Source organism: Podarcis erhardii, assembly GCF_964252035.2.
Source record: "Podarcis erhardii genome assembly, chromosome: 3".
NCBI classification, from domain to species: domain Eukaryota; kingdom Metazoa; phylum Chordata; class Lepidosauria; order Squamata; family Lacertidae; genus Podarcis; species Podarcis erhardii.
The window spans coordinates 70,684,524-70,698,372 of NC_138507.1; the positions used below are offsets into that span (position 1 = coordinate 70,684,524).

A 13,849-nucleotide genomic window follows, 5' to 3' on the forward strand; every position below is an offset into this window, starting at 1 on the left:
TCCATCTTTGACACTGAATGAAGGCAGCAGACCAAAGACAGTAAGATGGGACAACCATGAGTAATACATTAAATTTGCCGCCTGGCCTCTCATATAAAGAGGGACACTCTTATAGCTGTTCTGTATGTCACGCGGGATGAGGTGGTGGAATTCTGGGCTGTTTCCCTTCAGGCTGCAGGTAGGGGAAGTGCGTTGTTGAATGGTCCACCATTAGGTGAAAGCTCCATTTACTTAATAAATTGGTACATCTGTAAGAATGCTTAAATTAACTTCTCTGTGTTACTAGTTTTTTCAACGTGAGGCTGCCTTCAAAAATCCAGTACCCTGCCTTTAGTCTACCATCATTGTACAACCCAAGAACATTGCCGCCTTGTTCCACATTACTTGTGAAGCTGCTCTTGCAGTTTCCATTGCTCATTGCCATTCCCCATGTGAAAAGGAATCCTCTCTTGGTTTTTTGTGCATCTTGTCTTGGTGCTCGCTGGCACTACTGGAAAATCATGCCAGTGCTTCGTCTGAAAGTGTCACAACCAAGTTAATTTGTTGTGTTTTCTCGTTTAGGATATTGGCCGTATTACTTCGCCTCCCAAGCTCAACCCTGCAACACATGAAGTTTACATTGCTTTTAACAGTAGCACTCCTTGTCTGGAAGATAAAAGTCTCAAGTATTCTTCTCTCATTGTGTTCCATTGCAGCAGAGGGACAAATCTGGTAATGGTCATCTTATTTTGCGTACTGCCAAGCCTGAATCAAGGGTGGTGGTGGGGAAGAGAAGAATCTTTGGGAGGAAAGGACAAAAGTGAATTGAGTGAAGGATGATTAAATCTGTTCCAAATGCTAATTTGCAAAGTGCCACAAGAGCCTGTAGTGCATCTGCTGCAGAGATTTTCAAAGTGCATTACACTCATGTCCCACAGAAACTCAAAACTCAGTACTAAAATCTTCCTTGACATGAGGTGGGAAATACTTATTTTGCCTCTGACCATCTTTGACCCTCAACTCACCCAAATAATACTTCTGATGAACTCTCAACCATAAAAGATGCTAGTTATTTCTAAACTCTATAACTAAGTCACCATTGCAGAGTTTGAATGTAGACCTGAATTCTGAAAACATGTTGCTCTTCCAAAATCCAGGTGTCCAAAGCTTTTTGTGGTTCAATTTTTTGTTGAGCAATGGGCAATAGGAAGGGCATGAAAGTTTAGGGTGGGGGTTAAGGAATGGAGTAGCTGCTACTGGAGAAGGGCAGGGAGATGTGCAAGGCATTGCCAGTTTTCTTGGGGTGTGGAAGGTATTGAGTATTTGCTAGATTTTCTTCACAAGATCTTGAATAGAAAGCTGGGATTCTTAGAATCCGTGTGTGTGTGTGTGTGTGTGTGTGTGTGTGTGTGTGTTGCTTAGCAGGTTCCATGCTTGCATATGAAGTACATGCAGTCAGAATACCTGGCATTTAATGTCTTTTTTACATCTCTGTGTACGTTTGGAAATGTTGCAAGCCTTGGCAGATGTGTGCTGTTAGCTTCAAAGGCTGTTCCTGCTTTTTAAAAATGTCTTGATGATTCTAATGTGAATTTAATGAGGGATGCTGACAGCAAATTACGCAGACAGCAGGAACACTGTGTCCATAATGTTCTATCAAGCCCCACATCACAGAGGTAAATTCTTCTGCTTAATGGGTCTAAGTCTGAGCATAAGTGCATGGCATGTTTCCAAAGTGATTCTCCATGTAGACAGCACAAACCTTGGGGGAGAAAGGGCATTTGTATTCTGCCTCATTGGCACAAGAGTTTCTGCAGGATGAGATTTCTAGTGCTACTCAGTTATCCTGTGAACCTTAATCACATGGGGGAGAGTTGATGTTATCCACTCACTCCTGCAGAGTCCATCACTGATGCCTCCCAAATCACCTCTGGCTTCTTGCACTACCAGAGTACATGGGAAGCAACTGTTTGGGTTACATGTGTTTGGGCCTCAGAAGTCAGAGCCATTGTCTAAAACACCATAAGGGGGTAGTGGTGGAGAGGAATAACGGTGGCAGATCAGCTTTTTATTAGCTACCTACAACCTTACCCAGCACTTGTCCAGATGAAGAAATGAATATATACCTTATAACAGTCCGAATGCAATGGGATTAATTTCGCTGGCAGCATTTGCACATCATAGTAGCTTACCGTGAACACACAGCTGTCTCTGGCATGTGCAGGAGCAACCAATCATAATCACAGGCTTAGTGTTGCACCCGAACCATGTTTTATTTTGATCCGACGAATCACAGTGCTAACCCAAAGTTTGCTCTTGAGTATCAGATTCCTAAATAAGAAGGTTGCAGTAAGCCAAGCCTAAACAATTTTCTGTTTTCTCTTGTTTGTGTTTTGGTGACAGGGAAAGCCAAAAATGATAGGGCAGTCCACCTGCGAATACATATTCGAATGGAGCACTCCAGTTGTTTGCCCTGATAAAGTGGACGTCTCGGGCTGCTCGGTGGCTGATGAGCAGCTGCACTACACTTTCAACCTGTCCAGACTTTCTGCAAAGCCTTACCAGGTGATGTGCTGCAAACTTTAGGTGCTGTGGCCAATGAGGGAGCTGGATGCCTTGAACTGAAACCTTGTTTCTGTCATGGTGGGGGGAAAGGGGTTGGTTCAAGCTTTGTGCTAAACGACGGATTGTAGCTCAGCGGCAGCGCAGGTGTTTTACCTGCATCAGGTCCCAGGTTCAATCCTCAGCATCTCCAGCTCAGTTGGTATGGCATCATATGCCAGCTTTGGTTATTCCCCTTCCCCAAAAGTATCCAGTCGGGCTGCTGCGAACTCCACTGCATTTGTCACTTGATTTGCCCCTATCTCCTTTGGGGGGAGGGGTGTAACTTGCATCTATTCGGTTCTGAAGGCTTTTGAAAGTTCAAGCGACTGTGTTTCGTGGGGTGTTTCCCTAGGTGATCTCACAGTGTGGACTAATAATACAATTCTTCCAGAATGGAAACTCTAGCTGGAATATTCAGGGTTTTTTTTCAGGGGAAGACCCAAAGCTTTTTGCAAACAATGGTTACATGGAACAATTGGGGTGTGTGGGGGAGACTGACTTAAGTTAGTATTTGAGTGGTTCCAGTAGTATTTATTTTTGAAGCATGCCTCTGTTGGTGGGGGACGCATGCGGGAGAGGGCTGTTGCGTTCATGTCCTGCTTTTTGGCTTCCCAAAGGCCTCTGGTTCACCAGCATGAGTTCAGAATGCTTGGCTAGGTGGTCCTGTTGTTCTGATTCTGCAGGGCTCTTATGCTCTTGAAGTTTTACTGCTTGCTGAAATTGAGACCACCATCTGTTTGCAAGCAGCAGCCAAAGTAAATATTTCCCATGGCAGCCTTCACGGTCCTCCTTCTTGTTTTCTCTCTTAAGCAACTAGACAAACCAAGATGACAGTAACACTGTGCTCTGTTTCTGCTCCCAGTCTTGTGGACGTCAGCATATTGGAGACATGTTTAACATTTTTCATTTACTCTTATTTGCACTTTAACAATGGTGTTTGCCCATACAGATCTCTGCTGGGTCCAAGAATTACCACCTAGGGGTGTGTTCTGGTGCTGCTGGTGTGCCCCAAGGAAAGTGCAAAGATGCAGCAGTGTGCCTGGTCTCGGGCAACAGTGCCGTCTCCTTTGGCAACAGAAATGAAAGGAAAATGGACTACCGGCATCAAGATGAAGCTGTCATTTTGCAGTATATGGGTGGTGATGAGTGCCCTCCAGGTAAGGCCTTCTAAAGCTAGCAAGAGTCTTTACTTTTGAGAAGGCTTTTAAGCCCACACCCATGTGGTAGTTAGACTTGACCAGCTTCTAAGCCAAAGGGGAACTCAAAGCAGCATTATTTCCATAGCTCATTCACCCTCGCAGCAGCCCTTTGCAAGAAGGAGGTTCTCATTTTTGAGTGAGAGGTAACTTAGCTGAGGCTAAGCAGACTGTAGTAGCCCTGGGTACTTTCTCATGGGAAATTTTGAAATGGAGCTTCTGCAAAGCGCAAAGTTGTGACCCTCCTAGGACAGCTTCCTGTTTCTTGTCTGATTTGTATCAATGCCAAGACAAGGAAGGTGGGCAAAACCCACCAGATCTGCATATCTTTCTAAGGCTGAAACTCTATTTGTGCCTGCTTGTTGTAGACTTGAACCTCATATTTCTGGCAAATTCAAAATCGTGTATAACAACAACAACAACAATAATAATTTATTTATACCCCGTCCATCCGACTGTGTTTCCCCAGCCACTCTGGGCAGCTCCCAACAGAATATTAAAAATGCGATAAAACATTAAACATTAAAAGCTTCCCTAAACAGGGCTGCCTTCAGATGTCTTCTAAAAGTCAGATAGTTGTTTATTTCCTTGACATCTAATGAGAGGGCGTTCCACAGGGCGGGCGCCACTACCGAGAAGGCCCTCTGCCTGGTTCCCTGTAACTTGGCTTCTTGCAGTGAGGGAACCGCCAGAAGGCCCTTGGAGCTGGACCTCAGTGTCTGGGTTGAACAATGAGCGGTGATCGTTCCTTCCTCCATATGTGTGTATTAAACACGCACAGTTTATATTGGGAAAAATAATAATTGAAAGGAATTAGCATGACAGCTGTGAAATAATTACAGTTTTGTCACAGTTAACAGCAGTCTCCCCCATGAAGTTATCAGTCACGATTGCATAACTAGTCATTGTGGATCAATGGGTTATCTGGCAAAGTTAATACCTAGGAGCAGATCCATTGAAATGAATGGACTTGTGTTCATCTTGCAATTCAATGTCAGTGGGTCTACTCTGAGTAGAACTAATATGGGATGCAAGCCATTGCCTTCAATTACGAGTGGCAGTGGCTACCCAGTGTGCTTGTCTGCAGGAATCGCCTGCTCATGAAAAGTGCAGCCTGTGGCTCTCTCTGTGTGTATTGATATTTCCTTTCACTTGCAGTGACTGATCTGGACGAGCTTTGTGTCTTCCCTTTCCAATACAATGGTAAAACGTACAACACATGCATTCAGGAGGGACGAGAGAGGCCATGGTGTGCCACTACAAATGACTTTGCAAGAGACAAAAAATGGGGTTTCTGTGTCAACGGTAAGCAAGATTTGGAAAAATGCTCATGCAGTTTGGGGCAGGTTCAGATGGAACAAGTTGGTAGCTAGGGGTAGAGCAGCAACCACAGGAAAGAAAAGCAACAAACACTTTTGTAGGCTTACTTAGGGTTGCCATGTTTTAGTTTTGGCCAAAGTTGTCAAGCTTTTTAAAGTTTTTTTTTTTGTTTTTTTTTTGCAAAACCTGGAATATAATGGTGCCAGCTATGCTCCCTGTGCTTGCAAATATTTCTCAAATTCTACATGGTTGCAGCCTGTGTACTGTGGTGAAATGGTGGTCAGAATTTGGGCGTGGATTTACAGTTGCTTATGATGGTGAAACCTTTGCTTGTGTCTTGCAGGAAATGGCCGCCGGGAATCAACTATTATTTTCAAGTGTGATGACAATGCTGATGATGGGAGCCCTCAACTACTGAGTGAGACAAATGGCTGTGCAGTGACATTTGAATGGAAGACGCAAGTTGTGTGTCCGCCCAGGAAAATGGAGTGCAAGTTTATTCAGAAGCACAAAACTTACGATTTGAGAGTGCTTTCCTCCCTCACGGGATCTTGGATCTTTGCTGACAAGACCAGCTCGTGAGTCTCTTTTACAGTTCTATTGGAAACCATATTCCCAGTACATTTTTATTTGAAGGATAGGACAGTCACCTTAGAAATGTTGGTGTTAACTTTTGAAGACAAGAGGCTGCCAGTGTCAAACAGTTGGGACTGTGCTTAACTGGTTTTGCACTCTTGTGTCTTTTGATCTCATTTCTTTGAGAATGCATGAGGAGTTTGTATCTCAAGGTAACAATGGGGAGGTATACCAGTAGAAAAGAGGTGCACATTAGCCAGGAATGGTGTTGCTCCTTGGCAGTGCCCAGTGTCATTGGAATACTGGGCTTACTATGATTCCAGAAGTTGCCAAACAGGAAAAGGTTCAGGACAGAACTGTTGAGGTTTATAGAAGACTTAAAAGGTAACTAGTACGAGGGGAATGGAAAGACTTGGTCCACTTAATGTAGAAGAAGAGATGAAGACATGAGATGGCGGTAGTCCCCAAATGATTAAAAGAGAAATGGAGAACACTACTGTGACACGCAATACCAAAATTATGGAAGATACTAGCAAATAGACAAATTACCCTATTTTTCCATTTACAGATAGGTAGCCGTGTTGGTCTGCCATAGTCAAAACAAAATTAAAAAATTCCTTCCGGTAGCACCTTAAAGACCAACTAAGTTAGTTCTTGGTATGAGCTTTCGTGTGCATGCACACTTCTTCCATGTATAAGACTAGATTTTTTTCCTTAAAAAAATGTCAAAAATTAGGGGACGTCTCATACTCTGAGCCACACCACCCCCATTTTCTTAAATCGGAGTCCCCCAAAATAGGGGGCATCTTATACATGGGAGCATCTTATAGACGGAAAAATATGGTCATTCAGTTTACACAATTTATGCAGGTTGCCGCATTCAGTTTTTCTTGGTGCAGAATTAAATGTTTTAGCCTAAAGTACACATAGCTATGGTAAATATGCAGTCATATACTAGGCTGATCTATTAATTTTTTTCTTGTCCTCATCCGTTTAAAGTTACTACATGAATCTCTGTCAAAGAGTCCACGAAGGACCCACAGGTTGCCCAGAACGAGCAAGTGTTTGCCGGAGAAGTCAGAATGGGGCTGTGCAGGTTCTGGGATTAGTACATACTCAGAAACTAAATGTAACAGGTATGTACCTAAATACAGTGCATTTTTTTTTTTAAAAAAAGGGGCAACTGAAGTAAATATTTTAATGTAAAATGTGTCTATTTACATTTATTACTCTAAACTGCTGAAATCTATATTATATTTAGTTTTCTATTTCTTCTCATCAGGGTCGCTTAAGCTAGACTTTTTATTGAGGCATAGACAGATCTTAACATTTAATACCCAACATTCATTGGTGTAATCCAGCCCCTATATAAATTACTAGATAGTCTGCTGTAAAGCCTCAACAGGCTGTGGATTCTGTCTGCCGTTCAGTACACTGGCCTGTGCAGAAGTGCCTTTAATACTTGGTAAAACCTTCCCCAAAGGACAAATACTCCTTAAACAATTGGTCCTTACCTTTTATGAAAGAGCTGCACTTAATCTTTGAAAACTAAATTCACAAACATTCTGATATATTTTGGGCCATTTGACCTAGCTGTAAAATCTTGAGCTCTTCTGTTACAAGAACCAATAATTACATTGAAGGAAATGTCACTAATGCAAGGTCAAAATGGGGTGCGGGTGGCTGGCTGGCATGATTTTAAAGTGTTGGTTCGTTTTTGGTTGCAAAGCATTGCTTGTGTTTTTGTGTTGGTTCAAAAGAACATTGTATCTTGCCTTTTAATTTACAAGAACGTGATGTTTCTGTTTCAGACGATAGAATCCTTGTCAGTTACTCCAACGGCCACGAGTGTCCACAGAGGAACAAAAAAGCAACCACCGTGATAGAACTGAAATGTGGAAAAACAGTTGGCATGCCAAGGTTTAATAGGTAAAGTGTAAAGAGTAACTGGCTGCTGTAGTGTAGTTGAGGGCCTCTTGAATGTTACTGTGATTAATGGGTACACCTCAGATATGTTGGTAGTACCTGCAGTGTTCCTTGAATTGACAGTGAGGGGAGAGAGAATTGCCACCTTTTTCCACATTCACATTCATAAGACTGGGATCCAAGGCTACTTGGCACTGCGACCACATCCTCACTGTTATTCTGCTTTGACAGGCATGGCTTATCCCCAGAGAATCCTCAGAAATGTAGTTTGCTAAAGATGCAGAGAGCTGTTAGGCGACCCCTATTCCTCTCACAGACCTGCAGTTCCCAGTGTGGCTTATCAGTTGCTCTTCCTTAGGAGCTCTGGGAACTGTGAGGAGAAGATGGGGGTCTCCTAACAGCTCTCAGCACCCTTGGCAAACTACAGTTCCCAGGATTTTGGGGGTGGAAGCCATGAATGTTAAAGTGGCCTGTGTTAAAGGACTTGCAACTGGGTGGAGTTTTTGACCTTGGTATCTTCAGGGTGACCAGTAGCCTTAGCTGCGAGTTTTGCCACAAAACAGCATAAACGGAATAATATTTGTGCTCTTGGCATGAATAGAAATTGAATTTGGTTGACCTGTAACAAGCTGAGGAAGGAAGAAATGAAGCAGTATTTAGATACATAAATCCTGCAATGTTTGAATTACAGCATATTATCATTTAATCAGCTTGTTCTGCATCACGTCCCCTTTTACTTTGTTCAAACACAACAGTGTCCCACAGGCATGAGTTGAAGTAAAAATGTATCTAAGTAACAGTGCCAGCTTTATGTTGGCTCAAGAGTCTTCTCTGGGTCTTGATATGTGGCACATTCTGTGTCTCTACATGGATTAGCGGGTGGTTCCTCTCCAAGTGTCAGTTTTTCTCCATTGAGTTCAGCCCTCTCCCATGCATCTTCCTTGGCGTACTTGGCAAGGCTTCTCTCTCACAAGCACACTCTGCTCTGCCAGGGCTAAGAAACAGAGACAGTTCTTGTTTACTTTTCCTGAGTCATTTTCTTCTTATTGAGGGTCCTGACACGAGCTAAAACTTGCCCCTTGGGCTCAGTAGACAGTTACTGCCTCAGGTTGTCTGTTAGCAACTTGGTGGGGATGGAATTTTAATTATATAAGCAACACCACCAACCACTAGGAGGTGCTGTTCCATGTCATTAGTGCTTACCTAAGGCTCCATGTTTTCCTTGTTCTGTCTTGTCTGTCACACGGTCTTGGAAATGTTCCTATAAAGAGCAGTTCTTTGTTGGAGACTTCTGCCACTTTTACTGCCAGATCTCTAATAAAACCTTCAGGCAAGAGGGAGTTGGGAGCCTGCTTTTAGCAGCTCCCCATCAGCATTATTTAGATTTATGCACTCCTGTCTGTGAGCTTTCCTGTATATCTTTACAAACTTCTTTCTGCAGTGCTGAGTGTCAGAAGCATTGTTCTTACAAGAATCTTGGGATACTATTATGCAGTTTGGCCCCGCTGAATAGCTGAGGGCTGTAGAATGCATGCATAAATACGCCATGCCACTTATATTTCCAGATCCTCTTCAGAGCCTCCTTTTGCAAAGTTATTTCTCTTTTCTATCCCAGTTCTCTCTCTTGTTTTGTTTCTAAAAGACAGTGTACATGCAACTGCATTCGCTCCCAGTCTTGATGCTGGTAATCTCTTTTTGTTCCTTCCTGGTCAAGTGTAATTTTATTCAACTCTGTGGTGTTGATGGTCTTAAAATGTGTGCATTCTGTGTTTCAAACTGGAAGATGTTTCTATGGGACACTGGCACTAGACTGAGATGCAGCAGTTTTGTTCTTTTGTTGATAACCAGGTTTTTCTGGAAGAGTGTATGATGTCCATGCAGGGATTGTGGTAGGGAGGAACGGTGTCATGAGTGGCTGTCTACTGAAGAGAGTTATTATCAAGTGAGCAGCTGCTGGAGGACAATGGTTCTCATACTTCTTGTGTAGATAGCTTAATTTCTGGGTCTCCTGGGGGGCTGCTTACCTATTTCCCTTCCACTTACATTATCAGAACCAATTCCATGTTACAAAAATCACAGGCCTTAGGTTGCTAAGAAGGGCCAGTTTAACTGGTGATTTTCTAGGGGAAAATTAGAGCACACCAGTGCTTATTAAGATAATCACAGACTCAGCGCTAGAGCCTTGTCAGCCTAAATGATAATCTGGTGCTGATCAAAATGGCCTCACTGTCCATCAGAGCAATTAAATCAAGTTTAGAGCTTAGAGCAGGTATTTCCAACTGTTCCACAACTTGCTCGTGGGCCACAAATTACTCTCTTAGATATTCTGCTGTAGAATAGGTGGATACACCTGGTGTGATTTCCAAGTTTAGATGTATTCATAGAAATGTGCTAAAGAGGGCACAGTTTTATCAACTTGAAATGAAACACTTGAATATAGACAGTCACAGATATGTCGCAAACAAGTCTTAGCTGTTCCCTCTCCATCACGCGGCCTCTACCATCGTGTCATTTATTCTTATTGCTGGTAAACCTTTTCCTTGCTTCTCTATATTTCCTGTTAGGATTGATGAAGAAAACTGTGCCTACTACATCACATGGGAAACTCGGGCTGCTTGCGCTGTGAAACCCCAGGAAGTAACAATGAAGAATGGCACAATCATAAATCCAGTGACAGGGAAGAATTTCAGTCTAGGCAATATATATTACAAGTAAGTATACTCTCCTGGTGTAAAAGAAGTGGTAGAAAAGGCAGGAGTACAAAAATTCCAGCCACTCAGTCGCTGCTTCAGACGTGCTTAGAGGTGACCAAATAAGATTAGTGCATATTGTAGAGTAGTATCAAGTAAGAACACAAGATAACACAATATACTTGAAAGAATAGCCTACTTGGAAGAGTCATGATAAGTTGGAGATGTGCTGTGCTGGTCTCCTTGTTAAATGGAACTGAACTTGAAATATGAACTTGGATTAACAATCAAGTGAGAAGAGGTGCTTAAGGTGACTAATGCATACTGAATATTTTGTTTGTTTGTTAACTCTGATTATATTTGTTCCCTGTGTCTTTTAAAAACCATGAATCTACTCTGTTTCAGATTATACAATGCTTCCGGTGATATAAGAGCAAATGGTGACACCTACGTTTATGAAATTCAGCTTTCTGCCATCACTCATTCAAAGCACCGTGAATGCTCTGGAGCCAACATATGTCAAGTTAAAACATCAGATACCCATTTTAGGAAAATTGGATCTTCTAACAAGGCTAAATATCATGTTCAGGGCAAGTACCTATTGCTTCTAATATTAACTTATTGGGTTACAGCAAACATGCTTCGCGATATGTCTTGGAAATGCAACATCTGTTGAGAAAGCATAGATCAAACATTAGTTTAGCTCAAGGAACTCCCTTATTTTTTCCCCCTAATCCAAATAGCTGCAACAAATCTAACACTGTTCTCTCTTTAAGAGGTCTTGAATATGAATAGGTAAATTGTAATTTCTTAGAAACTTTGAATCTTTCCTTTCTCTTTTTTGTAGATGGTGATTTGGATGTCGTGTTCTCCTCAGAGTCCCAATGTGGCAGAGACAAAACAAAATTTGCATCTTCAACCATTTTCTTCCACTGCAGCCAGCAGGCCAAAGAAGGCATCCCCCGATTCCTTCATGAGTCATCAGATTGCCAGTACTTGTTTACCTGGTACACCTCGGCAGTCTGTCCATTGGTGTAAGTGAGAACACTGAAACCTGTCACTTCTTTCCCTATGGGATAACAGAGAGGGGTTGTACATTATTAAAAGCCATGTTGGAATCTTAACACCTAATAACCACACAGAGTGGCAGCCATAGTAATTCTGCAGTCATAGTTATGTGGGTTAGATAGCACCTACCTTTTTTAAAGGGGTGTCGTGATTGGCAAATGGATCCCATGTAAAGACAAATCTCTGAGTCTCCCTAGTGTGTGTATATTAAAAAAAAATTTAGAATCCACTGATTAAACTGCTTATTCTGGATGCCTCTAGCTTTTCCTAATATAACAGCTTTTTTTTTTTAATTTAAGGCATTTGTGTACTGCTATTTATAAACATCCCAGGGTAGTACACAATACTAATGATATCTAAAACAATAAAAGACTGAAACTCAATAAAGTAATAAAATAAAACTAAAACTAGTAAGCCTTGAAGTTCTAAAAATCACAGGCAGAATTCTGAATTGGGTTTAGAAGCAAAAAGAACACTCGTGTACAAAAATAACCTTTTGGATACAGGCCCCTCCCTCTCAATACTGTTTCTTTTTATTGCCTGCAGAAGCTCCGAGCCAACAAACAATGAAACATTTGTAGAAGAAATTTATAAAGGCCTTTCAGGAAGAAGCCAAGCGGTTGGTGCCATACTGAGTTTGCTCCTTGTGGTCCTTACAGCATGCCTAGTTATCCTGTTACTTCATAAAAAGGAAAGACGGTAAGGAGGGATGGAATGGGGTTCCAGTTTTTCAATAAATTCCTGGTCCTCACCCCCATGCAAATTCAGTCCTCGCAAATCCATGCAGGGGCTATGTTGATCACTTCAACATAGATCACTTCAACAAGAGAGCCAGTGTGGTGTAGTGGTTAAGAGCAGTGGACTCGTAATCTGGTGAACCGGGTTCGCTTCCTCGCTCCTGCACATGCAGCTGCTGGGTGACCTTGGGCTAGTCACACTTCTCTGAAGTCTCTCAGTCCCACTCACCTCACAGAGTGTTTGTTGTGGGGAAGGAAGGGAAAGGAGAATGTTAGCCGCTTTGAGACTCCTTCGGGTAGTGATAAAGCGGGATATCAAATCCAAACTCCTCTTCTTCTATTTCTAGTCCATTGGGAGTACACAACCAGCAACAGGAGCACCAAGTTGCAGGTTTGATCCCCGTAAGGGACAGCTGCATATTCCTGCATTGCAGGTGGTTGGGCAAGATGATCCTCAGGTTCCCTTCCAATTCTATGATCTCTTCTTTGGGATACTTCGTTTTTGTGTGTGGCACAACTCTTCTTAGGGAACCTTGTGTCCAGAGGCATCCATGGTTACGTGCTTCATTGCAGAAACTCCCAAGCACTAGCACAATGGTCATTCTCCCATTCCTGCCTTCATGATTTCTACTGTGACCAATCCACTCCCTCCCTCCCCCCCTTCATCAAGTCACCTTCCTCAAGTTGCTCCTCAAAATTGACTTTTTCAGCAGATCACCTGCCTAAAGGTAAAGGGACCCCTGACCATTAGGTCCAGTCATGGCTGACTCTGGGGTTGCGGCGCTCATCTCGCTTTATTGGAGCTTCCGGGTCATGTGGCCAGCATGACTTAAGCCGCTTCTGGCGAGGTTTAACCCCCAGTGCCACCCGCGTCCCTCTCATCGCCTGCCTACATCCTGTTAAATCCTTTAACAACTGAAGAGGGGTGTTGTGCAGGGGAAGTATGCAAGGGGAAGTATGAAAAGGTTAGTGGGTGCTCTTGCTCTGAGCAAGCTCCTTCTAGTGCACCCTTCCACATAAAATATTGCATGTTTTCTTTTTAAGATGGCAGAAATGTGAGTTACCAGTGTAATGGGAAGACTGGGGAACCTATGGCCCTCCAGATGTTGCTGGACCTGTTGGCCTTGCTGGCTGGGGTTGATCCAAGTCCAACAATGGCTGGAAGGCCACAGGTTGCCCATCCCTTCTGTAGAAACTGAGGTAGGGCTAAGACAGCAGTTAATAATGGAAGTGAATGAAGTAGTGAATTTATCAGTGGCGTTTTACTCAAAGTATGTAATGCTAATGTTTGCTATTTTGTAGAGAGACCATGAAGCAAAAGATAGCCAACTGCTGTCGGAGAACATCTAATGTTTCCTATAAGTATACAAAGGTAATTGTTTCTCTGTGTGACTCAGAGGGTTTGCTCCATTTGACTATGAATTGTATGCATAGTTGCAAACTCTACTTAAAATCATACTTGTTTCATGTAATCAGGGGCTACTTGTGATATAATATAAAGTAGATTTACTTAGCAATTGAAGTCCTATAGAATCTCTTTAAAAAAACAAACTTGATTATTCATAACTTTGTTGTTGAGAGTCAGGGTTATTCCCTCCTGTCCTATTCCAGTTTTTGAAGAATCCTATGAAAGAATTTCCGTATGTCCAGGCTTCATATCTGATTGGTGTGGGGAATACTCAGAACATTGGGTTTTCTAATATGGCTGTGTTAAGGGATTTAAGCCAAATCTCTGAGAATTGAATTTATTTTT

At 42.5% G+C, this 13,849-nt stretch overlaps 1 protein-coding gene across 1 annotated transcript in view; it reads left to right on the plus strand.

The window, feature by feature from the left end:
- Nucleotides 1-13,849, plus strand: part of IGF2R (insulin like growth factor 2 receptor) — a 65,086-nt gene that overhangs the window by 48,793 nt on the left and 2,444 nt on the right. Inside the window, exons 36-47 of the mRNA XM_081856530.1 lie at nucleotides 562-711; nucleotides 2,383-2,544; nucleotides 3,533-3,740; nucleotides 4,938-5,084; nucleotides 5,443-5,677; nucleotides 6,675-6,811; nucleotides 7,487-7,604; nucleotides 10,166-10,312; nucleotides 10,697-10,881; nucleotides 11,139-11,325; nucleotides 11,906-12,058; nucleotides 13,399-13,468. Coding sequence (XP_081712656.1) covers nucleotides 562-711; nucleotides 2,383-2,544; nucleotides 3,533-3,740; nucleotides 4,938-5,084; nucleotides 5,443-5,677; nucleotides 6,675-6,811; nucleotides 7,487-7,604; nucleotides 10,166-10,312; nucleotides 10,697-10,881; nucleotides 11,139-11,325; nucleotides 11,906-12,058; nucleotides 13,399-13,468 — 1,899 coding nt within the window. The remainder of the gene's footprint in view (nucleotides 1-561; nucleotides 712-2,382; nucleotides 2,545-3,532; nucleotides 3,741-4,937; nucleotides 5,085-5,442; nucleotides 5,678-6,674; nucleotides 6,812-7,486; nucleotides 7,605-10,165; nucleotides 10,313-10,696; nucleotides 10,882-11,138; nucleotides 11,326-11,905; nucleotides 12,059-13,398; nucleotides 13,469-13,849) is intronic.